At 39.6% G+C, this 26,445-nt stretch overlaps 2 protein-coding genes across 11 annotated transcripts in view; one reads left to right on the top strand and one right to left on the bottom strand.

Annotated features, from left to right (window-relative positions):
* MAK (male germ cell associated kinase) overlaps positions 1–17,557 on the top strand; it is a 34,620-nt gene extending 17,063 nt beyond the window's left edge. For 2 of the 10 annotated variants that reach the window (XM_026670051.2, XM_026670050.2), the window contains exons 11-15: positions 1,417–1,544; positions 3,488–3,616; positions 5,568–5,642; positions 13,467–13,592; positions 15,585–17,557. In XM_026670051.2, the coding sequence (XP_026525836.1) occupies positions 1,417–1,544; positions 3,488–3,616; positions 5,568–5,642; positions 13,467–13,592; positions 15,585–15,739 (613 nt within the window). In that variant the 3' untranslated portion in view covers positions 15,740–17,557. Of the gene's footprint in view, positions 1–1,416; positions 1,545–3,487; positions 3,617–5,567; positions 5,643–13,466; positions 13,593–14,712; positions 14,806–15,584 lie in introns of all 10 variants that reach the window. The other 8 variants (XM_087961294.1, XM_087961293.1, XM_087961291.1 and 5 more) reach the window with 6 other exon arrangements.
* A 2,277-nt stretch (positions 17,558–19,834) lies between these two features.
* LOC113413631 (transmembrane protein 14C-like) lies at positions 19,835–24,705 on the bottom strand. The gene is made up of 5 exons (XM_026670054.2): positions 24,645–24,705; positions 23,556–23,632; positions 22,614–22,715; positions 20,518–20,605; positions 19,835–20,292 (listed from the first exon to the last, which is right to left on the bottom strand). The coding sequence occupies exons 2-5, from the start codon at positions 23,629–23,631 to the stop codon at positions 20,241–20,243; spliced, it is 318 nt and encodes a 105-aa protein (XP_026525839.1). The 5' UTR covers position 23,632; positions 24,645–24,705; the 3' UTR covers positions 19,835–20,240.
* Positions 24,706–26,445: the final 1,740 nt, after the last annotated feature.

Raw genomic sequence — 26,445 nt, 5'->3', positions numbered from 1 at the left:
TGAGAGGACTGTAAATATTGAACAGTCTAGAAACACAATAAAAAATGAATTCTGTTATCAGTTGTAATGTCAATGGTTGCTTTAAATATTGCAGTATTTTATATTAAGAGAGATATATCTAGGCATGGCATAGATTTTCTGAGAGGAAAGCCAAACATCTTTGCCTTGTTTCATACAAAGCAAACAAAAATAAAAAAGGCATTTATTGTTACTACTTTAGGTACAAATAAAGTAAAATTCTTTATACTTGTATTTGGAGAAGTTTTACATTATTTATTATTATGCTTAATGCTTAAATTATCTATAACTGTATCTGGAAAAGTACATTACACTGAAGTGATGGTTTTGTTTAGGCATATCCAAAGATAACTGGAAAGATTTGTAAGTAGTTCTTCAGCAATTAATGCTTTGAGTTTCCATATTTTTTACAGTAAATATATGACATCTTGAAGACTAAATATTTATAATGGTGGCTTTAAGAAAAATATTGTCAACTGTAGTTTATTTACAAGCAAATCCAACAGCTTTTTCCCCAGGGCAGGGCAGCTGTGAACCAACTCATGCATAATATATTTTCATGTAACCATATTGTGTGAACTAGTGTAATGACCTGTAATTTAGTACAAATAAACATTGTGAAAGGCATAACTGCATGGTTGTAGCTGGCAATCCCTGCTCAGCCCTGGAATAGGGAATTGGCACTGGATCAGCGACATGATTACCCTTTTTATTAAGACTGCACCTTAAACAAAAGCAGGAAAATCCAAGGACATATAAATATAGATAGTCCTCAACTTATAACCAGTTGTTTGACAGCTGTTTAAAGTTGTGACAGACTTAAAACAAGAGGAAATGCGCTGGAGGAACAGACCTCAAATCTGGCAAAAACACTAGCAAATACCCTTGTTCACATGATCATTCTCCCTGGTGGGGTGGAGAAAGGGCCTGGACTCCCAGGTATATAGGAAAGCCCATATCCTCTTCTTGTTCCACTAGGACTGAGAGGCCCAAGCCTTCTCCCCAGCACTCTGTTTAATGACTGCAACAGTGAGAGCCTAGATTATAGTTGTTGAATGAAGCAGTCATGTGGCATCTTGCTTCCTGATCGCTTTGTTCAATGACTGAGATTCCAGGCTCAATTGTGGATATAAGTGGAAGACTACCTATAGTGATATTTATATACATCACAATCATTCTCCACAGGATTAGAAAGGATCTGTGTTAGTCCTGTATGGCACAGTAAAAATGCTATGTTTTTAAATCGTGATGAGTTTATTCGGAAAAAGGTTTCCTTTCATCTATTTTCCTATCCCGTGTCATTTCTTGCTATTCAACTCTTCACTGAATTAAAATACAAGCTCCTCAGGAAACTTGGTTTTTCTAGACTAAGAATTCATTGGCGATGTTTATTTTCAGCGTTCCTGAGTCTAAGTCTCCTACCTCTGGCAGATCAGGAGAAAACAAAGTTCTGAAGAGAAACGACTCTGGAATATCAACTACTTCAGCAAAACAGTACTATTTGAAACAATCAAGGTACATTCCTGGTAAGAGGCAATAATTATTTAATGCATTATCAGATTCAGTTAACAAAACGTGTGTGTGGATGTGTATATGTGTTCATTTATTTTATTTTTGCTGCCTTTTTCAACTTAAGTGTTTTTCATTCACTCATCTCATTCCATGCAATATTCTGCTATAGCAAATATGAAAAAAAAAATCCACTTTAAAATGTCTGGACACTGAAATAATAATAATCTGACCAGATGATTAATGGTTAAAAATAACAAAGCCCAAGAAAATCAGGTGTCCATCAGGAGAGTAGTTTCCCCCTAAGATAGGCTTTAATAACTGCCCTTTTGCCTCTGCTGTTTGCATTTTCTCTTTCAGAGCTGGGTGAAGCAGGTTAAGGACAAGACCTAAGCCATTAGTAGCTGGCCTAGATTTTCGTAATTTCATCTGCAATCTAGGGTCTGTGAAGCTATCTTCTCCTGTATTTTTCAGATTAAAATCTGAGCAGTGTGACATGTTCTGGTATGTTTCTGTTTATGGGAGATCTGGGGGCTGAGGAAGCAGCTAGTCCCTGAACTGATAGTAGGTGCTATCAGTCCCTGAGCTGATATTAGATGCTATCAATCCCTGAACTGATAGTAATTGAGATCTTGGGAGGTGGTTTGTTCTCCATTTTCTTTTTAACTGTCCTTGAAAAGTTTGAAGACTTTTCATAAGAATCAGCAGAGGTCCAAGCCTCCACCCACCATGCCATATGCATTGCATTCCAGTTAGAAGTGGAGCGCTGGGTGCTCTCTGATCTTTGTGGTTTGCTTGCAGATGTTTGTTGGTGGGGTTTGCTCCCTGTTTATATACAGTAGCTTGCCTTGGCAGTGTTGGTGGGATGTGGTTTTCTTCTTGGGAGTTCCTTGATTAGGAAATTGCTTTCTGCTTGGTTGTTTGTCTGATGTTAATCCTTGCTTATGTGGGTGTAGGCTGCTGGAGAGGATATGTTTTGATCTTTCTGTTTCCTTCTCAGCTTTTTTTATTGTCTCTTTTAAATATAGTTTATCTCTATTGGTGGCCCATGTGTCTGACTGCCAGGTTTCCCTAGTTTGAATTTAGCTTGATCTAAGATGGTCACAGTTTCCCAGTTGAAACTATGATTGAGTCTGTCAATGTGTTGTGATATTAAGGAGTCTTCATTGTGTTTTCTGACTGCTAATTGGAGTTCATGGATGCACACTACTAGTCTTCTGCCTGCCTGCCTTGCATAGTGGCTGTTACAGTCATTAAACTGCATATTATAGATCAAGGATCCCCAACCCCCGGTCCGTGGCGTGCCAGAAACCGGGCCATGCAAACAAGTGAAGTTTCATCTGCGACATGCAGGCAGTACACAAACTGTGGCCTGATCTTGGCTGAGTATGCCTTGTGAGCACTGGGAAGAAGAAAATAGCAGAGGGGTAGAAGGGAAAAGTGACCTTGGTGGAATATGGGGTGACCAAAAGGGTAGAGATATCTGGGTGTGGAGATTTGAAGCGGAGGTGAGCATGGCAGGGTGGTGGAACCTCATCTGCTGAAGGGAACTCACCACGCCTAGCTGGGGAGAAGGCGGTGAGATGAAGCTGCCAATTCACACAGTATAAGAGAATAATGGACCTCATCTAACAATGATATAGTCCTTGCCTAATGAGCACAATTGAAACTACCAGAATTGCTGTTGCTAAACAGTGTGGTCATATGTTTTGCGTAATGACCGCTTCACTTAGTGACAGAAATTCTACCCTCAATTAGAGTCATTAAGCAAGTGTAACTTAAATTATTTATGACTTTCTTTAAGGATTACTTTTTTTCAAATCTGACTCTAAAATTAGTTTCAATAGGAAGTATTTTTTTATACTTCCTGTATTCATGACATGGCCATCTAGCAAAGAATATACTGTGACTTCCTGAGGGATTGATAGATATTAACCTTTAACATGATAATTTCTTAAAGGTGTAAACCCTAAGAATGTTTCCTCAGGAGCAGTCACTAAAGAAAGAATCCATGGTACTTGCAACAATCCTTTGTTTTCAAAATCAATAGCGCCAATTGGAGGTCTGTCTTTCAATCAAGTCAATGCAGGTAATTAATGTAATACAGTATTACACATCCTATGTAGTTTTTAATGTATTTTATAAAATTTATTATTATTTCCACAATTATTTTCAAGCAAAATGCCATTTCCCAGTTTAATATGCATAGTTTTGAATAGTGGTTTGGATTCACATAGAGATGATCACAGCATATATGCAACCAGAGGTTGTTTCTATGTTTGATGACATTTCAGCTATTCAGTAGTAAAAAATAGATATTGAAGTTCACAAGAGATTATTTCTCTCACTTGATGGTGTATCAAAATAAGAGTGTGTATGTGCTTATGTGTTTAGATAATCAGGATGTGTAACTTTCTTGCTAGGTGGCATAAATAGGTTAACTGGATTTAAGCCGTAGTTGTGACACTGTTATCCCCCCAACATTACGTGCAATGTTGAACATAGCCTGGAAGGGCTTTTCTTTTGTAGCCAATGAAAATTGTTGATACACCGTGTTCATGTAACAAATTCACTTCCATCATTCTTTCATTGGTTTGAAACCAGGTCAGAGAAGAACGTAGAAATTTCCAAATTAAAACACACTACATACATGCCGGTAGTCCTTGTTTAGTGTCTGATTGCAATTGGTTCGGGTGACATGCTCATGTCTTTAAGCAAGCCACGTGACAGAAAGACGGAGATGCTGTGAAGTTCACTGGCTGCTGCTATTGCAGTCAGCAATTAATGTGGTATCGTTTCTTGCGCCTGGCCCATGTTTATCCCCCTGGCAAGATAGAGAGATCGCTTAAACAGACCACCTCTTCCTGAACTGTTCTTCTCCCCAGCATAGTACTTACCTAAAAGGTGCTAAGGGAAAGTTAAGAAGCTCAGCTTTGTGACCTTAATTAGTTGATTAGACCCCTCTAGCCGCTGCCTAAAATTGACCAGGGACTATCAATATCTCATTAAAACAAATCTCCTACATATCATCACTCCCACAGAGCAACAACAGGTGTAAAGAACTCAAACAACATTCCCATCTAAGTTTCCTTCCATTCTTTTCTGTCTTCTCGATATGCCAACTCAATTCCTCAATTTACCTGTTCTTTCTTTCTTTCTTTCTTTCCCTTCATTCCCCAAAGACCGGGAATGCTTCAAAATGAAGTATTGGATAGTACCACCTAATATTTTTCCTTTTTTATGAATGCGCATGGGGATTAAGGTGAGGCTATCCATTTCTGGATGACTTAAAATGAAAGGCTGAGGCTGGAAGAATTCTGCATTCAAAAATTGTACAGTACAAAAACAGAATTGATAAACTTTGCATAACATTAAAAAATTGTTTTATCAATAATTTGGGAGTCAGACAGAATTCATCCCTCTTGAGGTAAATTATATATTCTGATAGGACTATTTATTTATACAGTTGCCAACCTCAGTTCATGATCTGACTTAGGAAAGGTTCTTCAGGGCAGCAATTAATGTGAACAGAGCACCTGCCCCGTAGTCATTTAAGCAAGTCATTTCTAGGATCAAACAACTGCATCAGAAGCTTCTGTGCAGCCATTGCATGATCCTAGACTTTGATAATGCTTCTTTAATGAGACATGGATGGGTTCTGTGTTCATGTTCCTCCAAAATCTTGAAGCACTCTTTTTGAATCATAAACCTATTTCAAAATTCTATAAAAGTCTTTTTATGGATTATTAAAAGTAATACCTTCTCACAATAGGTATTTTCATTTCTACCAATCTAAAATGTATGTATCTTATTTGGAATTACAATAAACATGGGTCTAGGGTTGCTGTTCTTAAAATTGATCTTGTCTGTAGGTAGGAAACTAATTGGCAAAGCTTGTTTAAACTTTATTTTCAGATTTGTTTCTTTTTATTATTTTTTATTCTTATTATTTCTTCCATTCATTTCATCCAGTTTTTCTGTTTTTCTAAAGCATTTATTTTCATCCTTTCCTTTCATCTGTTTTATTGCCTTCTCTGAAGAAGAAAACTTAATTAAACCAATTGAAAAACTCTCATGCAAAGAAAGAGTGAATGAAAAATTAGAGGATCCCAAAGGTAAATGAACGGCAATTACATATAACATGATTTATTTCCTTTCAGATTTGTTCTGTTTTTAACTAAGCATAATTACAATTAACTTCTCATACATTATAAAATCTATAATTTAACATTCTTTCAGTTTAGCGGTTTTATGTATATAGAAAAATCTTGTGAAAAAAGGTTTCTTTTACATAAGCATTATGATATTTTACTCATACTGTTTTGCATCAAGAACAATATATCCGGTAAAGTTATTATTGTTGTAATTTGATAAAAACTCAGGAGCCCATTTCCTGCATATCTGCAATATGTTTTAATTATGGAGAATTTTAGTTTCCTGGAATGGAATATCATTTCTGCTTCCACTTGGGCTGCTACATTCCGGCAATATTTGTGACTTTGAAAGATGAATTGCATTGAACTTGTGAATGGGGCAGTAGATCATATTGTTATGAGTGCTGGTTTGCTTTCATGTGCTATGCAGAAAAGAAGATAGATAGTCCTCTATTTACAACAGTTCATTTAATGACCGTTCAAAGTTACAACAGCACTGAAAAATGTGACATGACTGTTTTTCAGTTATGACTTTGGCAGCATCCCCAAGATCATGTGATCAAAAATTCAGATGCTTGGCAACTGGTTCATATAACCATTGCTATGACCCAGGATCATGTGATCACCTTTTGCAATTTTCTGACAAGCAAAGTCAATGGGGAAGTAAAATTCACATAATAACTGGATCACTACCTTATCAACTGCTTTTATTCACTTAATTGTACCAAGAAAGATTGTAAAAGGGGTAAAACTCATTTAAACTTCTCACTTAACAACAATTTGGACTCCATTGTTGTCATAAGTCAAGGACTACCAGTATTTGAAATATTCTTTGATCAAAGAGATGTAGTTGATAGACTTAATTGGTTGGCAAGTCATAAGACGTCTTCTAGTTACTTGTTTCATTGTGTGCTACCCAGAAACTATGGGTATATGATTTCACACCATTTGATACAGTAATCATTTATTTCTTTACTAGCTAATAACCTGGCGTTGCCCGGGTATTTATTTATCCCAATCCTGTATTTAGACAGGAAAAGGAATGAGTTATATCTATAGTAGTCAGACCTCACGCTGTTGTACTGTCTCTGAAGCTCTAGATGTAGTAGCTTATCCTCTCTTATCCTTTAGTTGGGCCTCTTGCTGTTGTAGTATCTCTGAAGTTCTAGATGTAGTAGCTCTCTCGCAGCGTCACAAATCTTCTATTCCTCTCGGGAGTTTCTTGTCTACGCTGGTGTTTCATTTTTGTTGCCTTTGATTGCACTTGGCCAATTGCCTGACATTTCCTTGGAGGCATTGTTACAGCAATGAAATATATTATTATGGAATACATTAAAGTAAATGTAAGAAAAAGACACTTGGGCCTGGCCCTGTTACCTCAACCATTGTAGTGAGAATTAGAGACCTAATTGCCCTGGAGAACAGCCATTCTATAGGAAACAGCCTTTGAGGTGATCATCTGCATTAGCAGGCACCTCCCCCGACAACTTGCCCTCTTTGCTTGAAGCTGAGGGCCTAGGGTGTTGTTGTTTTTTAAAAGAACCAATGCCCTTACCAGAGGGAGCCCCCTTGTGGAGTACTGTGAAGCCGTTACCATGGTAGCTGCACTGTGCGGTTCAGTAGAAGCCATTTTAAGGCACAACAGGCTGAATCTTAACAGTACTTGAATCCAAAATGCACGCTATCAGTGTCAAAAGTACTGTGATTTGACACTATAGATTTAATTCATTCCTTTTCATTTCAACAGCTCAGGCGTTCCAGAGTTATGTTGGAATACACACACACACACAGACACACCCCGAGGGATGTTAGAGGTGTCTTACCCCCACAGTGTTTGTTTCCAGAGGATAAGTCATCTGTATACCAAGTTTGGTTGAAATTGCTTGAGGCTTTCCAGAGTTATGCTGGAAAAGAAGAAAGAAGGAGGAGGAGGAGGAGGAGACTGATACGTTTTAATTTATGGTTGAAATAGCCATATTCTTATCATCTTCCTTGTCTAAATCAAAAAAATAGCAGAGAAAACCCACAAAGATGGAAGAGATTAGTATGTTTATGCAAATTTCCCTATACCATTTAATAAATGCAAAATAATATACTCCCCATTCTGTTTGCAAAAAACATTGCTATTGAAATGAAGGTATCACTCATAACGTTTGTGTATTTTTATGTATTGTGTCCATAAGAGTACTTGCTATCATGCTGTTATTTATAAAGAACCTGTACCAGCAAATACTGTGTGTGGTCACTGATATATTAGCTGTTCCATTTCATCCTCTAAGTCCTTGTTTGATTTTCTTGGGAAAGGCAGCACTTTAAACATTTATTGACATCCTTGCAAGAAGTAAGCAGTTCTCCTGCCTGGACTCCATATCAGTATTTAAAAAGAGTCTCCTTGGATGACATACATAGTCATTAAATAATTAAATTTGAATTGAAGTATAAATCATACAGAGATTGTAACTTGTTTAGCTTTCCCTCTCTCCCCCCGCCATCTACCTGGTTGACACACTTTACTGTGCTTCTGTTTGGAATTCAGAAGCAGAAGCAATCTTTGTTTTTCAATGGAAAGGTCTTCTACATTCCTTATAGAAATTTGGTTGTTTTCCTTGAATCTCCACAATTGGCCTTTTACCGTAAGAATTCAGGAGAGGTCATTAGGATCTGAGATGAATGTTTTGTGGGGTCCAATTAATTTGACATTACTCTTTTTTAAAAATTCCTTCAAAGAACTAGCTTAAGAGGGCTGGTTCCGTTCCAGTAAATTGTTTGCTTCCTTGCCTCGTTCGCTGAGATCTGAGGGAGATGCTATCCAACTATTCCTATTTCCCCAACACACTTGAAAGAAGTGACATAAATATATGAGAATGTACTGTCTTTGGTACAGGGAAAAAAGGTATTCTGCCTTGGTGATAATGATATAGACAACAATAATTCAGGAAGGTTTGGTTTTGAAATTAGTCTAGGCATTGGAAGAAAGAACTTCAGGACCGAGGTTGTAAAATATTGTCACCTTGAGGCATACTTTCTCTGAAGGTTCCTTTACCCTGTGAAGCATCTCCCCTCCTCCCTTGAATGGCCCTGACATTGTTGGGCTATTGCATAACTGTAAAAACTTAGTTCTTGCAACAGGCCATTGGGTACTGCATAGTAATTTATTTCCCGATATTCTATTCTAATTTATATAGAATATAGTACCGTATTTCTCATATAATAAGGCCATGTCTTCTTTTTTTTTTTTTTTTGAGCCCTGAAAAAATGGCTAGGCCATCTTTTTGGGGGTGACTTAATTCCCCCTCTTGCATCCTTGAGCGGGCAGGCAGTGACGGCTTGGATGTTGACCTCGGTGTTGGTAGGCCACTTCGTATTGGGAGACCTTCCGCCACCATTGCTTTCCCTCTCCCCGTGCCGCCGTAGCGTTTGGAGCATAGCCGCGGCATTTGGCGCAGGCACGCGGGGCTGGCCAGGGCTCCTCCCTGCAACCGGAGCCCGGCAGAGACACTCGGCTTCAGGCGCTCCTGTCGCCGCCTTCCCGGGCATCGTTCGAAGGCAAAGCCCATTCTTTTAAAAACTACGCTCTACTATGACAAAGCCTCCCCTGCTCGAGAGGTCAGCCCAACCCCACATGGGGAGGCGAATCTCCTGGGGCCGCAGTGCAGGATTGGCCCACCCTGGGAGAAGCGCCCAGCCACCATCCCTGCCTGGCTCGGGCAGAGCGCAAAAAGCTTTGCCTGAGGTGCCCAGCACAGCTGACAGGCAGGCCCTCCTGCCCAGCGGCGGAGCTCTAGCCAAGGCAGTGAGTGCCTCCCCACTGGGCCCTCCGCTCATCCTGCCAGGGCTGAAACCGGAGCCGGGCGGGCTGGGCAGATTCGGAAAAGTGAGCTGCGGGTGTGCACGTGCCTGTCAAGCGAAAGAGCCAGGCCGAACCGAGCTTGGCTTCCCAAGTCCCTCCAGCCCGACCCGAAGGGGCCACGGGAGAGGCTGCCCGAGGCAGTGATAGCGCCCACCTGTCTGCAGACAGGGAGGCGAGGTGACGGCCAGCACCACGTCCTCCAAGCTGAGCCCTGCCGAGTGAGCGCCTCTGCCCGATGCCTGTGCCGCTGCAGTGTTTGGAACGTCACTGCCGCATTTGGGGCTCCCGGCGCGTTTGGAGATGCGTGGGGACGGGGACGGGCTGGGCAAGGGGTGGAAAGGACGGGTGGCTTTAGGCTCTCTCCACTGGACCTGCCGGCCAGGGAAGCAGCGCTGCCATCACCTTGCCTCCCTGTCTGCAGACAGGTGGGCGCTATCACTGCCTCGGGCGGGCTCTCCCGGTGTCCCCTTCAGGGTTGGGCTGGAGGGACTTGGGAAGCCAAGCTCGGTTTGGCCTGGCTCTTTCGCTTGGCAGGTGCACGCGCACCTGCGGCTCGCTTTCCCGGCTCTGCCAAGCCTACCCGGCTCCGGCACGGCCCTGGCGGGATGAGCGGAGGGCCCGTCGGGGAGGCGCTCGCTGCCTTGGCTAGAGCTCCGCCGCCAGGCAGGAGGGCCTGCCTGTCAGCTGCGCTGGGCGCCCCAGGCGAAGCTCTTCGCGCTCTGCCCGGCGCCAGGCAGGGATGGCAGCTGGGCGCTTCTCCCGGGGTGGGCCGATCCTGCACTGCAGCCCCGGGAGATTTGCCTCCCCACGTGGGGTTGGGCTGCCCTCTCAGGCAGGAGAGGCTTTGTCGTAGTAGGGCGTCATTTCTAAAAGAATGGGCTTTGCCTTCGAACGATGCCCGGGAAGGCGGCGACAGGAGCACCTGAACCCGAGTGTCTCCGCCGGGCTCCGGTTGCAGGGAGGAGCCCGGGCCAGCCCCGCATGGCTGTGCCAACGCCGCGGCGATGCTCCAAACACCACAGCGGCACGGGGAGAAGGGAAAGCAACGGTGGCAGAAGGTCTCCCGTTACGAAGTGCCCCACCAACGCCGAGGTCAATGCAGGCAGCACCATACCTGGATGTGCAGCAAAAGTGCTTGGCGACAGTAGGGAGGTTGGTGGTGAGCATGGCTGCCCACAGGGCGCTCCTAACGGCAAGCCCCCCCCCGCTCTTCCCCCCATTTTGCATGTTTTAAAATAGGCCTTAATTTGGGGGGAGGGGCTTAATTTCATTTTATGCCTATAAAACAAGCTGGACTTCCTATTGGGGGCGGCCATATTGTTGGAGAAACATGGTATGTATTGCTTTTATGTTTTCTTAACCTTAGTAGTGTTGCCTTCTTACTGCCTAGAATTACTTCATGATTCATGATTGAAGCAGCTTATAAATAAATACGTAACTATTTAGAAATATGTAGTGAATAAGTGCTTTATTAAATGCATACATTTACAGATATGCTGTTCTATAATTATCTGGTTACACTTTACACTTGTGGAAAGTTTGAATGAAATATTAAGGCCAATATCTCAAAGTAAGGTTGCTGAAGCTGACTCCTGCCAAATATATTTCTTCTGTTTCGGTTTCATTTTTGTAAACCGTAATAATGTGCGTAATAACGTAGTAAATGCCACAATTTTTTTAACCTGTCTAGAATTCATTTAATATATTGATGAATGAAAAGGATATATAATATCTTTTTCAGATTTCACATCAAAGAACTATTAAGCATATTTCTGTCAACAGCTATACATAATAGTGAACTGTCACACATCAATTGTGTGAGGGAAATGTTTCCTTTTGTTTGTCCTGGATTTACTGCTATAAATTACATTGGGATGCCCCAGATTCTAGTATACAATAGAAATCCCATCTTTGATCTGTCCATTTTTATCCAGTGTTAGTTTGTAAATACTATCACATCAAATTATTTTGGCCTTCGGGTTTCCTTCAATGGCAAGCATACCAATCTCCTTATCATTTTATCTACTGTTTTATGCTTACTGTTCATCTACGTAGTAATTTTTTGCAGTGGGATGACCAAAGAAGTATCCAATTTTCCAAATTGGTTACTTCTATGTCTGTATCATATATTGTTCTTCAGGGATGGGATTCAACCGGTGTTACTACCGGTTCGGTGACTACGTTTTTTACATGCTGTGCGTGTAAAAAAACCTTAAGCTGTGCCTCCCGGACAGCTGAAAAGCACACCGCGCAGGTACACATTGTTTGAAAAGCCTCTTTTTGCCTGCTTTTTCAACTCAGCTGTGCCATGCAAAGCAGCTGAGGTTGAAAAAGCAGGAAATAAAGGACAGGTAAGAGCCCAGGCGGACGGGTGGGCCAAACAGCAGCAGACACAGAACTGGTTTGGTGTCTGCTACTCTTCAGAGCTACCGGTTTTATAGAGCCGGGCAGAACCGGTAGCATCCCATCCCTGTTGTTCTTGTACAAAAGAATTACATTGCTGGCTGTAAGAACAGCCAGACGATTTTAGCTCCCTTACATGAAGTTTATCTTTTTAAGTTCTCTTTATTGATTTTTGTCTGAGCAATCAGTCTCAACCTCATCATCTTTCTTCTATTGGTTCAACTTCTGCTTAAATCCCATCAGTTTTTTAAATAATATATTTGTCTTAATCTGCATCTCTTAACAGTCTTTTTGAATTGTGAGAACAGTTAGATCTTTAGTTTCCTAATGCAAAAAAAAAATTGTCACTTCACTACAGAAACAAACAAAAAACAAAAACTGCTTTGTTGATTTGTGTATTATATATACAGTAATAAAGATTTTTTTACTTTATCTATTTCACCATTGTTCTCTATAATTTATTGTACTCTTGAGGAATACCTCCAAAATACGAAAAAAAAAAACCTCTTATTAGCACTTTATATCTGTTTCTGTTGTCACAGTTTGCTAATCCAAAATGGTTAATTCTGTCATTTTATTCTGTTACTGTTGTTTATAGAATGCATTCTAAGAATACACATAGTGTTTATGACCGCAGTTGGGACCAGAATTTCCACACCTAAGTGAGGTGGTCATTATGTTCATTTTTTGTTACATTAAACAGCTGGGAAGGTTGCAAATTGTGATCACATGACTGCAAGACATTATAATGGGTTGTAAATACAAGCTGGTTGCCAAGCATCTGAATTATGATCATGTGACCGCTGGTGATACAAAAGTCATAAGTGTGAAGACCATCATAAATGTGAGGACTGGACTTTTTTCAGCTCCATCATAATTTCAAACGGTCACTAAACAAAAGGTGCAAGGACTACCTGTATATTATTAAATCAGTTTGACTGGATTAGCAGAGCAAAAATCCTGTTTGCAAGAACCTTCCAAAAGCTTATCTTCAAAGGATAACAATGTTTGGTAAGATGTAGTAATGGAAGCCAACATTGGGAGAATGGAGGTAGGATTTTTTAAAACTATGCTATAGTTGGCTTTCTATGTTCCACCTTTGGTAGGAGGAAAACTTAACTCAGGGTGAAGAATTTTGAACCTTATATTTTATGAGAGGGACTTTTCCTTATTTGATTGATATTGTTTCTTTTTTGTATAATAGCTCAAGGTTTTGAGGGCCAGTTTGGTCTAGTTTATTGGTTAAGGCACCAGTCTAGAAACCAGGAGACCATCATCATGCAAAAAATGTCAATCTGCATATACATTCTTGTTGTAAAGCTTTCTTGAAAAAAAATATACTACACAAATGTGTATATTGCATATCACACAATAAAATTAATTATGAGTAAAGAGTACATTAGAGATTCTTCTTTATGAATAGTATTATAATATTGATTGACTGGTTTATTTACTCATTCATTCCAGATATTTGTAAGGATGTTTTTGCTATCAAGCCCTCTCCTGAATTTTAATTTTGTTTATTACTGTAGGAAATGCTGGCTTTATTGGTGCTACTTACAATGCTCCTGGAGGATATATCCCTTCATTTCACAAAAAAGAGGTTGGTTCAGCAGGTCAGAGGATACAATTGGCACCTCTTGGGCCATCAGTTACAGGTACACAATGATCTTACTTACATTGTGCTGAAATGAATGAAGTTACATAGCTTTAATTTCTTCATCTGTTGTGCTTTTTAAAAAGGATTTGGGTTGGTGCCTAGGTAGGTAGATTTGTTGAATTATACTCGGGATATAATGTATTAAATTAAATTTATATTACACAAGATTTAACTGGAGACTCCTATCAATCCTTATCCTCCTCATCATCCAAAATTTAATTGACCTTCCTTTTCCAGAACAAAATTTGTTTCTTTCCAAATCCATAGAAGAAAAACCTTCATTTTGATATGTCTGTAGCATCCAGTTAAAATACATCTGTGAACAAACTTCTGATGGCTGAGAACCATATGGGAAGATGAGCACCACAATCAGACCTATTTTGTTGAGTTTGGAGCTCAGTTTTATTTTCCTTTTTTTTAATATGGCCCTTTAGGAAATAAAAGTGCACATATTTAACAATACAAACATACAGTAGTGCATTACAAGCATGCATTTATTCAGGAAGGGAAATATTAAGGATGGATTTATAGCTAGGATTAATGAGATGTGAAAAGTGGACACTGTATAACTTGTGTCTGTATTGTAAGATTTTTTTTCTCCTAACTGCTCTTCATTTGGGAAGGGCTCACCTTTCTTTTGGATAAATATAGTAATCATTTCTTTTGTTACTGGCAAATTTCAAAATACTTCCAATGCTTGCTGTTAAATATATCCCAAATGTTAATATAGCAGACATACATTGCATTGTATTAAGTTGTGTTTTAGTAATTTGTTACTCTATGATTCATAAATAATACAATATTTAATTTAAAATTGCACGACAATTGACCCCTACTAGATGGCCAGACATACCAGTGCAGTCAGAGTCAATGAACAAGACTCAAATTCTCACCTATAGTCTTGCCTATTTGTTGTAGTACCTGCACCATTTCATCCCTAAACTATTTTATGTTCTTCTGTTCAGGATAGTATACATTTATTTGGAATTTTTTATCTTGAAAAAAGCTTAAATGTCAAAGGGAATAAGGTGCATTGCAAAACCCAAGCTGAAACCCCATGTTTTAGAAAGTGACAATTTTGTTAGAAAAATCTGTCTTTTACTGACTCGCTGTTGCAGGTGGCTCGTTACCTCCACCTGGATATAAGGGCTGTGGAAGTGGATTTTTAGCAAGAGAACATGGACCCAGGGTGTAGGCAGAGCAGTCTTGAGGTAGGGAACCTTGGAACAGCAATTTGAGATGACAAGACCTGACTTTTTTATTCTGCTTGGTCTTTGGTAAATCGGGAAAACACATTCAGTTTACTATGCGTATTGAGGAAAACTTAATAGAATTTAATTCCCCCATTCCAAGTGAATTAGTCAACTGACATTATATGCAAAGAACTCCCATTTCTGTACTGTTGAATTCATAAAATAAACACATTAGTGGCTCAGCACTTCAATAATCTCCATGGTGTATTAACAATCATCATTTTGAAATACAAAATGAATTCTTAAGGCTGATCATCACAAATGCAATCAAAATACAATTCAAACTCTTTGTTCATACATATAGTAGTTCTCTGGACATCTGGGTGATTAATAGATGACTTTTACCACTTTTTCTGTCACACTTCTATATTTGAAAGCATATATATGCTATTCTGAAGTTTTTGCCACTGCTCAGTATATAGAATCATGCTATTGACACTTTGTTTATCCCTTGTCAGTCTGTTTCCATTTTGCTGTCTTTCCGAGCTCCTTAACCTATTATAGCTATAATAACAAAGGCTTACTATGACTGTAGAAACAAAAACATTCTGCAATAATAAATGTATTTCTTTCCTTTCTTATCACTATGTTCTAATCTTTTTGGAATACAGCATAGTTTTATCTATAAAGATCCTTACTTGGAAGTATATGCTATGAATTTTAAGAGGGAAATAATGTATTAGCAAGATCTATAATCAGTGGATTTGCTTGTATTGATTTTGTAATTTTGTTTTCAGAATATGCTTGGAAAACCAAAGCTTCTCGTGCCCAATTGCCAGGGCCTACTTACAGCCCCGCCACAAAAGGCATGAACATTTTAACTCATCCACCACCAGCGCAATCTGTGCATGGAAGAACTGACTGGGTAGCCAAGTACGGAGGGCATCGGTAAAAGTACTTTCCTGCATCACGTATGCATACCATGACTATTTATATCCTTTATTTCTTTGCCTCTGGGACACTTTAAAGCATATTTCTACTAATAGAATAACAATTCTGGAAACATATGAGAGCCTGTAGTTTATTATCTCTTAAGGGAAAAATATAGAAAATAAATACGTTTATTTAGCAAATATTCTTCAAAAATAGTGCCTCTGAGACAGGCTTTTTTTGTTTTGCTTACATTACAAAGTATTCTCTATAAAGTTACTTTGCCAAAACTAAAAATTTGCATATTCTTACTGAAATGAACAGAAATTGGTTTGCAGCCCCTTTGATCATTTCTTCTGAAGAACTGTCAAAAATACGAAGGCATGTAAATATATTAGCCATTGGACAATCGTGGCTAATTTAAATAGGCAATAAATTATAAAAATAAAGAGTCACTTTCAAGATGTGGTACTTCTATAACGCTGAGTTGAGTAATAAAAGCAAAAAATTAGTAGTAGATGAATTTTCCACTGTATTGCCCAACTATAATCAGAGAAACTAAAGCTGAACTAATTTGATTTGAGTTGACTTATCCCTTTATTTCTTTTGATTGCAGAGAATGAAGACATAGTCACTATTACTAGTATTGTAAAAAAGTGGTGTACCCCTAAGGTTCAGTTCTATTTTAGATTTTGCAGGAATAGGATTACTCTTGTATATGATTCCTGTGAATATACACATGAAGGTGTTAAACCATTTTCCTTTGATCTGTGAACAACGTCTCTGGTTATGATTATGGAACTTATAGGCAGCAAAGAAAGGTATTCATCTATGCTATGCATTGGTCCTGATCCCAAGAGCTTACAGGCTATCCTGTATTGCATAGATATAGTTATATACACATATCAACTGTTACTGTTGATTCTGAAATGAGGGGAACTTTTATTTGCAGAAGTGTTTGGGAAATAGAAACTTAATGCATCTGTGGAGCCATTTGTGAAAGTTTTCCAGGGCATTATATGCAGATTTGGCCTTGCAATTGGGAAATATTATGAGTGAATGGTATTCAGGAAGGATCCTTTCCTGGGAAGAATGCCAGATAGCATTATTTAACAGAAAATAAGCATTTGAATAATTACTTGTGACTTTCTAAGAAGGCATTCTGATGGTATTTCAGAAATAATTTTTAGGTCTGAGTAACTTTGTAGCTTTGCTTTTTCCCTTAATTTTTAGTTGAATTTTATCACAGAATCAATCAACTTAACTGTAGTGCCTTCACTTGGTAACCAGAGCTGAATAACTCCAGAATTCTTTTAATTCCTAAAGGAATTGCTTAAAATCTGGTAATAACTGCCAGGATTTATTCTTCAAACCTAATTCTGTTGTATAGCATAGATAGCATTATCTGGCCTAAAGACATATTTTGAATGTCATAAGTATACAATGGCCCAAAATATATGGGATATTTCAAGTTGATATTTTAATGATTTCTTTAATATATAAAAACTTGCTTTATCTAACAGAAGTCACTCTTAAAACTATGCTTTTCCAACTGCTAAATATATTTGTTATATTGAAATTGACAATCCATACTTGTTAAAATAGCACATATTATATATTATTATTCAATTGTAAATGTTATTTGCATACTGAAAAGTATTTTATGTATGTTATTTTTAAAAACTGTACACTATTGTTGTGGAGGACATATTTGATTTGAATTAAGACTTAAGGAAGAATGCACGTAAATATGCTGTCTCAATTTCAGTAGGATTTACTGCTAAGTGTATTTACATAATGAAACCTTGAATTAATAATATAAAGGCCAATTATTGAATAATTTTTAAAGTTGCCGTTATGTGTACAATATTTTATCCCAATACAGAATAGCAGGAACTGACTTATTTCAGTCTCTCAAAACTTATATAATTTACTGTGTTGGAAATGCTGTCTTAAAGGAATCTACCTAAAAGTTTCATATAAAAACACCACAAAGTTGCCTTTGCAGCTGGACTGGTTTTCAACTGAAAATAATTTGTTTTGTAATAAAGTGAACTTCTCAGGAACACAACATATTATAGAAGTCTTCCATCAGAAAAAGCTATTTATTTATTTATTTATAGCTTAATATTTATTTGTTTGTACATCCTAATTTTCTATCCTGGTATTTTGAAGCTGATTGGTAGGCTAAATAAATAAATAAAAAATACAACCAACAATTTATTCATATAAAATATATTTTTATACAAATAGAAACTAATCTCCAGGCAGCTCAAAAGGCTGATTGAAGAGAAAAATCTTGATTTTTTTTCCTCATAAGCAGAAAAGTCAAGCATAAAATCTGCAATAATGTTTCATAGCCTGGAACTAATGGAAAAGCATGTGCCTGATGAATTGATTTTGGAAGTTTGTGAGGTCTTTGCTGATCTCTAAGGCCCAGAGAGAGGTAATTTCTCAGATTATCAGGCCTAAACCATATTAGGTTTAAGAAGTTTAAAACACCCTTTCAATGGCACCTGGAAATATATTTCAGTACACCCAAGAATAATCTCTGTATCATTATGTGATTAACAGCTTAACTTGATGCCTTCTGCACTAACTCGTCTTTTTATACACTCTTGAAAGATAGACATGTTAATTAATCCTGGTGTCTTATATCCCTTTGACCTAAGATAAAGTTAAAAATTGGTTATGTAAATGGGAAGAAATTACTACAGGATAGTTACTATGGCAAAGAACTCTGTTGTTACTTTTTTTTTTTTGCATAATTTTATTAAAACATGAGTGTTTTCTCCAAATATGCCGAACATTCGCTTTTCCTGAACTGAGGCTTTTTTCCTTAAATAAGAGAATTCTGTACTGAGAAAGGAGACCTTGCTTGTGCTTAAGTTAATCTGTGCTCTTGCTCTTATCCAATAAAGTATTAATCAAAATACAGTGCAAGTAGTCCTCAACTTATGATTAATCACTTAGCACCCATTGAAAGTTACAACATGCCCCCGGAAAAACTACTTCTAACCTGGTTCCGAAGGCCGCCCTTCCGGCAATCCCATGACTGCAGTTTGGGTGTTTGGCAACCAGTCCCACATTTATGGCTCTATATGCAGCTTTACCACAGTTAACATGACAATAATTTACAATGTTGTCAAAAATTTATTTTTACTTCTATTTTTTGAAAATGCACCACGGTTAACAATTGATTTGCTTAATAATTGCTGCAAAAAAAAACAAACCCTGGTCAAATCGGGTTGATCACACACAATGACCCACTTTATCATCACAAATTACAACTAAATTAGTGGTTCCATTATGGTTATAAGTTAAGGACTATCTGTAATACTGATTTCTGATTTTAAAATGCTTTTAAACACTTCACAGAAGGACATTATCATATCATCTGACATACAGCAATGAATCCTGTGTTACCTCAGTGTTTACTGTTGAAAATCTAAGAAAGTTTGTACAAAAGTTTTTTTCCCCCTGGGTATATGAGAAAAGCAGAAGCCTGCATTTTCAAACACAATTACTTTCTAAATATTGGGAAAAGGAGATTTCTTTACAATAGAAGTGACCTATCGATAATTGCTTGTATTTTATATATATTACTAAAATGACCAAAATCAAATGACATTTGAGTGAACTGCTGGGTGTGGAAAGCCTAAGGCAACATTAAAATATATATAGCATCCAGTAATTTCAAATGGGATGCCCATTTCTCTTAGAGACTCATCTGGCCATATGAAGACTTATCATGTGAAATGTTCTCAAGCTTTGTAGAAGCAGTAAGTCTTTTATTTATATCTGGAGTAAAACTACTAAACATGATTAACTTGGTTGTTTTATTTCAATGGAACTACTCTAAGCATGTTTTTATCTACTTCCAATTGTACAAAAACGTGAAGAATGATCAGGAGATCTGTGGGTACAGATACTACTGTTCTATATGCATCATCATGTTCAGAATTCAATAATATATTTGAAGACAGGTACTCATTGAGAAATGTTTCCATGTACACATAAAATTAGCCTAATTAGCCTTGAATCCCAAAAGATTACAGCTTAAAATTTTGGAATTCAATTACGTTTAAAATTAGGAAATAAGTCTCACAATTCAAAAGGCTTTTAAACATTTAATAAGTTTCAGTGAATTGTAAAGGGGACTTTTAAACTTTTTGTTTTGAGTGGAACATCTTACATACAGATATAGAGACACAAAATTTGGAAATAGGATGACAAAATTAAGTGTATTTCCTACAAGGCATCAGCACTGTTTAACCATGTTTCGTCATCATAAAACATTTGGAATTGTGACAAGAAATATATTCATGAGAAAAGAGATATGAAAACTATAATTCTGTAATGATTGACACTTTACAAAACCTGAGCATAATTTGAAGTTTAAAAACTTTGCAAATTGTACAATTTTAAAAAGCATTAATATTGTCTTCAGTTTTGTTCCGAACAGGCATTGTTGAGGGCAGTCCTCTGTAGGTCTCTTTCTGCTTGTTGTTGCACAGTTATGGCTAAAGAGGTTTTTCCATCATCTGTAGTCCAAGTTTGCCTACCATTAATAGACTGTTTAAATAAAAACAGAAATCCATCATTAATACACCGTTTGAATAATAAATTAACATGTCAGTAAATTTTGCTAGTAAATGCTTACACATTAAATATGTTCTTGGCAATGTTTTGTGTTTATCCAAAGAAAACCCACCACATTTTCTTTTTTTTTGTTTCTAGTTTTTTTATTGTTTCCAAACAATAATTCCACAATTAACAATGGGAAAATAGGAATTGTACCTGGCACCAGCAATTAACCCTGCAGGCATAAATTTTCTAGAGTTATAGTATCTCATTCCCATCAGGACAGTCAGGGTTCCCGATGCAGCTAGGAAAAAAAATGAAAACCCAAATTATTGTGTTTTGATTATGACATTTATGGGAGACTATGTGCAACCAAATAAAAACATGGTGTAAGGAAAGGGTTGATACTATAAGAAATCCCCTTTTATGTGGGTATGGAGCACACTGAAATTTTCTACTTCCTGCCCTCATACATTGTTTTTAGAATCATGAATCTGGGTTCTTTTTTACTATATCTCTCTTAGTTATACAATCACAGGCAGTCCTTGACTTATGACCACAACTGAGCACAAAATTTGTTGTTGTTAAGTGAAACATTTGTTAACTGAGTTTTGCCGCATTTTACAATCTTGCTTGGCACAGTTAAGTGAATCCCTGCAGTTGTTAAGTTAATAACCTGGTTGTTAAGTGAATCTGGCTTCCACATTGCTTATCATAAGTATAAACCAGTTGCCAAGCATCTGAATTTTTGATCATGGGGATGCTTCAAAGGTTGTAACTGAAAAATGGTCATACGTCTGCCTGCTTTAGAAAGTGATAGCTTAAAATGCACATAAACTACAAGGTGAACAAAAAAAATGACAAAAAGATTTCACAGGTGAAAATTTGAACACATCGTGAGATAGCCAAATACTTTTATGGTTCTATGCAGGGGTGGGCTTCAATTTTTTTAGCAAGGGGCTCTCTGCCCTAATGACTGCCTGGGTGGGCATGGCCAACTTAACACCACGCCCATCCAGTCACATGACCACCAGCCACAACCAGGTTTTGTTGCTCCTGGTGTTTTCTTGGGAAATTAGTCTCTCTCTCTCTCTGTCCCCCTCTCTCCCATTTGTTTTTCTCTCTTTTTCCACCCCCCTCTCCCTCTCTCTCTTTTCCTTTCTTTCCCCCTTCTCTCTCATTTATTTCTCTCTCTCATTCTCTCCCTCCATCATTTTCTCATTTCTCTCTCGCCTGAGCCAACACGAAAGGGACCGTGGCTGGTGCTGAGCTGCCCACGAGGGACGCGGAGTCGCAGAAAGCAGCCGGTTGTGGGCAGTACATTTGCGACCAGCTGCTTTTTGTGATTCTGCATCCTTCACGGGCAGCTCGGCGCCAGCAACCCTTCGTGTCGGCTCAGGCCTCCACCATTGAATGCAATGAGAAAACAGCTCTGGCTCTCCTGCACGGCCGGCTATTCATGCGAGCATGCAGTGGCGGCAGAGGGAGGAGTTGCCATTGCCGCCACCGTGATCCCAGCCCAGGAGGGTATCCTGCTTGTGTGTATGTATGTGTGTGTGCACGAAAGAGAGAGATGAGAGAGAGAAAAGGGGAGAATTCCCTCTCATCTCCTCCCCCCTTGTGTGGCGGGAGGCGAGGGCTGCCTTGAGTGCAAATGTGGCATGAAGGCCAGTACAGGGACACTTCACTTCTGCACTAAGGCTCCAGCCATCACCTTGCCGTGTTCCCCACCCACAGCTCTTTGGCTGAGTGTGGTAGGTGTGAGCTCCAACCTGAAGTGGCAAGAAGCGAAGGCTGCCTACATGCAATGTGGTGTGAAGGCACGTGTCATGCCCCTGTCGGAACCTGACTCTGAGGAGGAAGCTGAACTGCTGACAAGGTTTGGGAATGTGGCTCCGTTGGCTGTGGAAGAAAATGGGGAAGGGCAAAGTCCAGCTGGGCAGAGCAGGGGGGGGGAGGTAGAACAAGGGAGAGGAAATTCAAAGGAAGACCCAGGCCCACCCCCTCTTCATCCTAGGGCACACAGGGAGGAACAGAAAAAAGAGCAATGTAGGTTGCGAGGCTTACAGGGGAGAAAAGGGCCCTGATTCCCTTCATTAGCTGCAGCTGAGAACACAGTGTAAAAGAAAGGCAAGCTGTGTGCAGCAACCTGTTGGGAGCAAATGTGACTTTATCTTGTATCATTGTGGCAGCTCTCCCCCCCTCTATGTTTTTGCCATTAATCTTGGATCGCAAGTACACTGAATCTTAGGACAGGTTAAAGGCAACAAACGTCTCTGTGTGTGGAATAGCGCCGCAAGAAAAATACTTACCCAGAGAAAGCCAAATATTCTTTGGATCCGTTGACTGCTGATAAGCACCCAATCCTGCTAACCCACCACAGATGAGACCAGCAGCTAAGGAAGGGACACTGCCTAGTTTAAGCAGACAACAGAAAACTTAATCACAACATGAAATGTGTCGATGTAATGAACTGCATTTCTTCCAGCTTTTATTCTAGTGGGAGAGGTCATAAAAGGGCTTACTGCAAAGAGCTGCTTTGAGTTTTAGTTCACAAATTATAGCAGGTCTCATGATAAGCTCTGGCAAGAGGGAATTCCCTTAGCAAAGGCTACAAGTTAACCATCCCTTTAGAGAAAACAGAACTGGGGGGAGGGACACATCAGGAATAAGGGAAATGCTACACAGGGCTTACAAGACTTCATTTACAAAACTGTTGCAAGGAGAAATCTGCAACAACTGTAATTCTCTATGATGGCAAGCTTCGAAGAGTAAATCTTGCCTGTTTATTTGCATTTTTGGCCAAGAATTTTGTCCTCGTTCCTAGCATTCTGGCAGTTTATATTAATGTTTGGGAATTAAGGTATTTTATATTGAAATTATGGGCTGCATTGTTCTTGGAATGTCCAGAAATTGAGGATGGGCTTGGGTTGTGGTAGAATGGAGTATGCGCTGCTTATACTTTTAAAGCCACCCAAGTTTTTGGCAAAATGACAAATCTAGTAATCAATTTTATTATGCTGTAATGAAGTAAGACATTCCAAAATACATTTAAACGTAGACCAACTTTATTGTCATTTTGAATGTACGCTAATCGGCATACATTAAAATGAAATTTCATTGCATTCAGCTCTCAAAGGGTCATCACCTCCAATACACGCTACATAAACATGACAAATAAAAATTGCACTTTAATTGTGCCCACAAACTGATAGAAGATGAAAGCTGGAGAAAACACAAGGGGGATACTATACCTGCTTTTACATAGCCAGCTACTCCACCGGAGGCAACCAATGCAGCATAACCATAGCCAATCCAATCCACACTCATGCTGTAACATAAATATGAATAAATACCAAATCCAGAATTTGTTTAAAAAATATATACTCAGATTTTCTTTTCGGGTGAACCGATTGTAAAAATTTCATACCACCGACTTTAAAAAAAAAAAAAAAAAGACGGAGCAATGTTTACCTATGCTGAAAAAAAGATGTTCACATTCCGTTGTAAAAATAAATAAATACCGAATCTCGGGACAAAAGGTAAATTCCCTCAAAACTTTAGCAAGCCAGGGGAAGGAAGACACGCGATTCTTCAAAAGCAGCTGACCCAGATCCAAATGTGTTGGGACTCAAGAATGCTTTTCTACGCTGCTTCTGGATAAGCTACACGCCAACCTGGTTCGCATGTCTGACAACCGATCTAGCAAATTAATCGTGGCTTGTGGTCGCGGAGCATCGGCCACACGTTTAGAGCCGAATGGGTTGTACAAACCTCATCTCCGATACCGGTTTATGCTTCACCGCAACATTTTAACTCGAATTTCAGGTATAGGGAAAGCACCCAAGGCGCAAGCAGGGGGTTTGCGCAACCCAGAGGCTTCGCCTATTTCGTCGCCACCTCCCCTCAGGCTCAGCCAGGGAAAGGCAGAAAGGCACACGTGTGTGTGTGTGTGTGTCTGTGTGTAAGAGAAAAGCGCTTCCACTTTCCTATGCCTGACCAATTTTGCCAGATGCATGTTTTCTGTGCCTGACCATTTTTGCCAGATCCATGCACTTGTCACATGCGTGTTTAAAAGTGTGCAAATCGGAAAGTCCCCGTGCTACCAGTGCAACTAACTCCCCACCCCCACCCCACCCCAAAAAATCCTATTCTGATTTTCCTCCTGAAATTCTCCTAAAAACAAATCTGGGGTCGACGTCGCCATTCCAAATTCGTTAGCCAAATCAAACTCGTTTATATTCCAGTCTCCCTCCCGCTAAAAAGGTAACTTGAAGGGTGGAGGGCCGGGGGTGGGGGGAGAAGCAAGAGAGAGAAGCGACGCGAGGGGAGTCCGGACTAACCTTCCCGCAAAGGTCGCGCGTGCAGGAACGAAACCGGAGCGAAAGAACCCGACGTTTCAATGCCCGCCCACAGGCTCCTCTCGCGGTAGGTCGCGTCGAGGCGGGTTCAGAGGAGGGCGGGCAGCAACGCCTCCGACGTTTCCCGACCCCGAGTAAAAGGGCAAACGGGGCTCGGCTCGCAGTTCCCTCAGGTTTTTTTGGGCGGGAATGCAACGGGATGTCCTGAGTCGTCCCCCCCCCCCCGTCCAACCTTGTTTGGTTGGAAAAGGTTACATTGCGTGACCAATACATCTGAATGCTAACCTGCCGAAAAGGTTTGGCATCCCAATTGTAATACGCCGTAGGTGTGTAATATGAATTGAGGCACCGTAGGTGGCAGCACTTAACCGACGGTGGCTGATCGGAAAGGCTTCGGTAGAATCGCCCTTCAGTATTGGGCAGAGCGCTAGAAGATTGTTTTTCTTGCATGCTGTGGATTAGATTGGGGAGTGGGAAAAATATCCTCAAGGAAGGCAGTGAGAAATCACTTCGGGATTGTTGCTAAGATGATGGTTTTATCTCACCTGCTCAAATTAAAATCCTTTTGTGTCCCAAAGGTGTTTTCCCCCTCCCCCCAAAAGGCAGCTGGACTTTGTTTTTCCTTGAAGAGGTTTCGCTTCTCATCCGAGAAGCTTCTTCAGTTCTTGAAGAAGTTTCAGCGAAATCTCTTCAATGAAAAAACGAAATCCAATGAAAAACAAAACTCCTTTGGGACAACCATGAACTGGATGGCTGAGACTCTTCATAGACAAAATCTATGGAGACAAAATCATTTGTGCCTTTGAGTCACTCTTGCCATGCTCATATGGTCATAATGGTTTTTCAGGAGTGTTTGTCCTTGTTTTTTTCCCTTGGGTTGAGACAGAGTGACTGGCCCAAAGTCACCTAACTGACTTCCATTTCTAAGGCAGGGCAGGAACTCAGGGTCTTCTGGTTTCTGACCTAATGCCTTTATTCACAACTAGCTAGCTTATGTCATAAGATACCCATTACAGTGTATTATTTCCCTTGCATTTATTGCCTCAAAAACTAATTGTAGCTGTAAATGCAACCTCTTCACCTCTCCAGGCTGGTATCCTTCAATTTTGGCAACTTTAGGATAAGTGGACTTCAACTCCCAGAATTCCACAGTCATATCCATCCATCTTAAAGTTGCCAAGGTTGAGAAACCTTGTTCTAGGCCACGGGTATCAAACTTGTGGCGTCACGTTGCCGTCACGCGATGTTTCACAATGTTTTTTTTCCCTTTGAGAAGCTGAGGTGGGCATGGCCTGCACGTGACACATCGGGTCTGCAGTTTGACACCCGTGCTCTAGGCATACTATAATACAGATATCTGAAGTACACACTCTTCTGTATAGCATCATGTTCTTGGTCAGAATTCCTACGGTTACTTAAGCTAAGATCAGGGAATCTGCAGAGGGCTGGGGGCAGTCAGCATCCATGGAATTGATGTCCTTCCCCTTTTGAATGGGCGCTGCGTGCATGTGGGTTTTTAGGTTCAGCCAGACGTTGGGGAGCGGGTATAAAAGTACTGAATAAAGGGAAATCAAACAATGCACCTGAAAAAGGATCAGGACTTAAATCATACGATTGCAGCATCTTAACTTTTTTTTTAACCAACACCCCCCTCCCCTGCAGTGATAAAGACAGTGAAGCAGAAAAGTGATCAAAGAGCATGAGTAGTTTGGAATCGGAGCTAGATAGCTTCCTTAAATCCAGGACATCACAAGCTGTTCCCTTTCAGGAATTAGCATCCTCT

The sequence above is a fragment of the Notechis scutatus genome, chromosome 3, assembly GCF_049901735.1.
Source record: "Notechis scutatus isolate UNSWTSFEM ecotype Mainland chromosome 3, rNotScu1.2, whole genome shotgun sequence".
In the NCBI taxonomy this organism is placed as follows: Eukaryota; Metazoa; Chordata; class Lepidosauria; order Squamata; family Elapidae; genus Notechis; species Notechis scutatus.
The sequence above is the reverse complement of the archived record's forward strand: the minus strand, read 5'-3'. Positions and strand labels throughout refer to the sequence as shown.

Bases quoted from the DNA above. Each gene is read 5' to 3' on its own strand.
- LOC113413631 (XM_026670054.2), bottom strand. From the start codon at position 23,631: ATGAGTGTGGATTGGATTGGCTATGGTTATGCTGCATTGGTTGCCTCC. The intron at 22,716-23,555 runs GTATAGTATCCC...TGCTTAAACTAG, and splicing joins AGCTGGCTATGTAAAAGCAG to GCAGTGTCCCTTCCTTAGCT. The intron at 20,293-20,517 runs GTACAATTCCTA...TTATTTAAACAG, and splicing joins GGGTTAATTGCTGGTGCCAG to TCTATTAATGGTAGGCAAAC.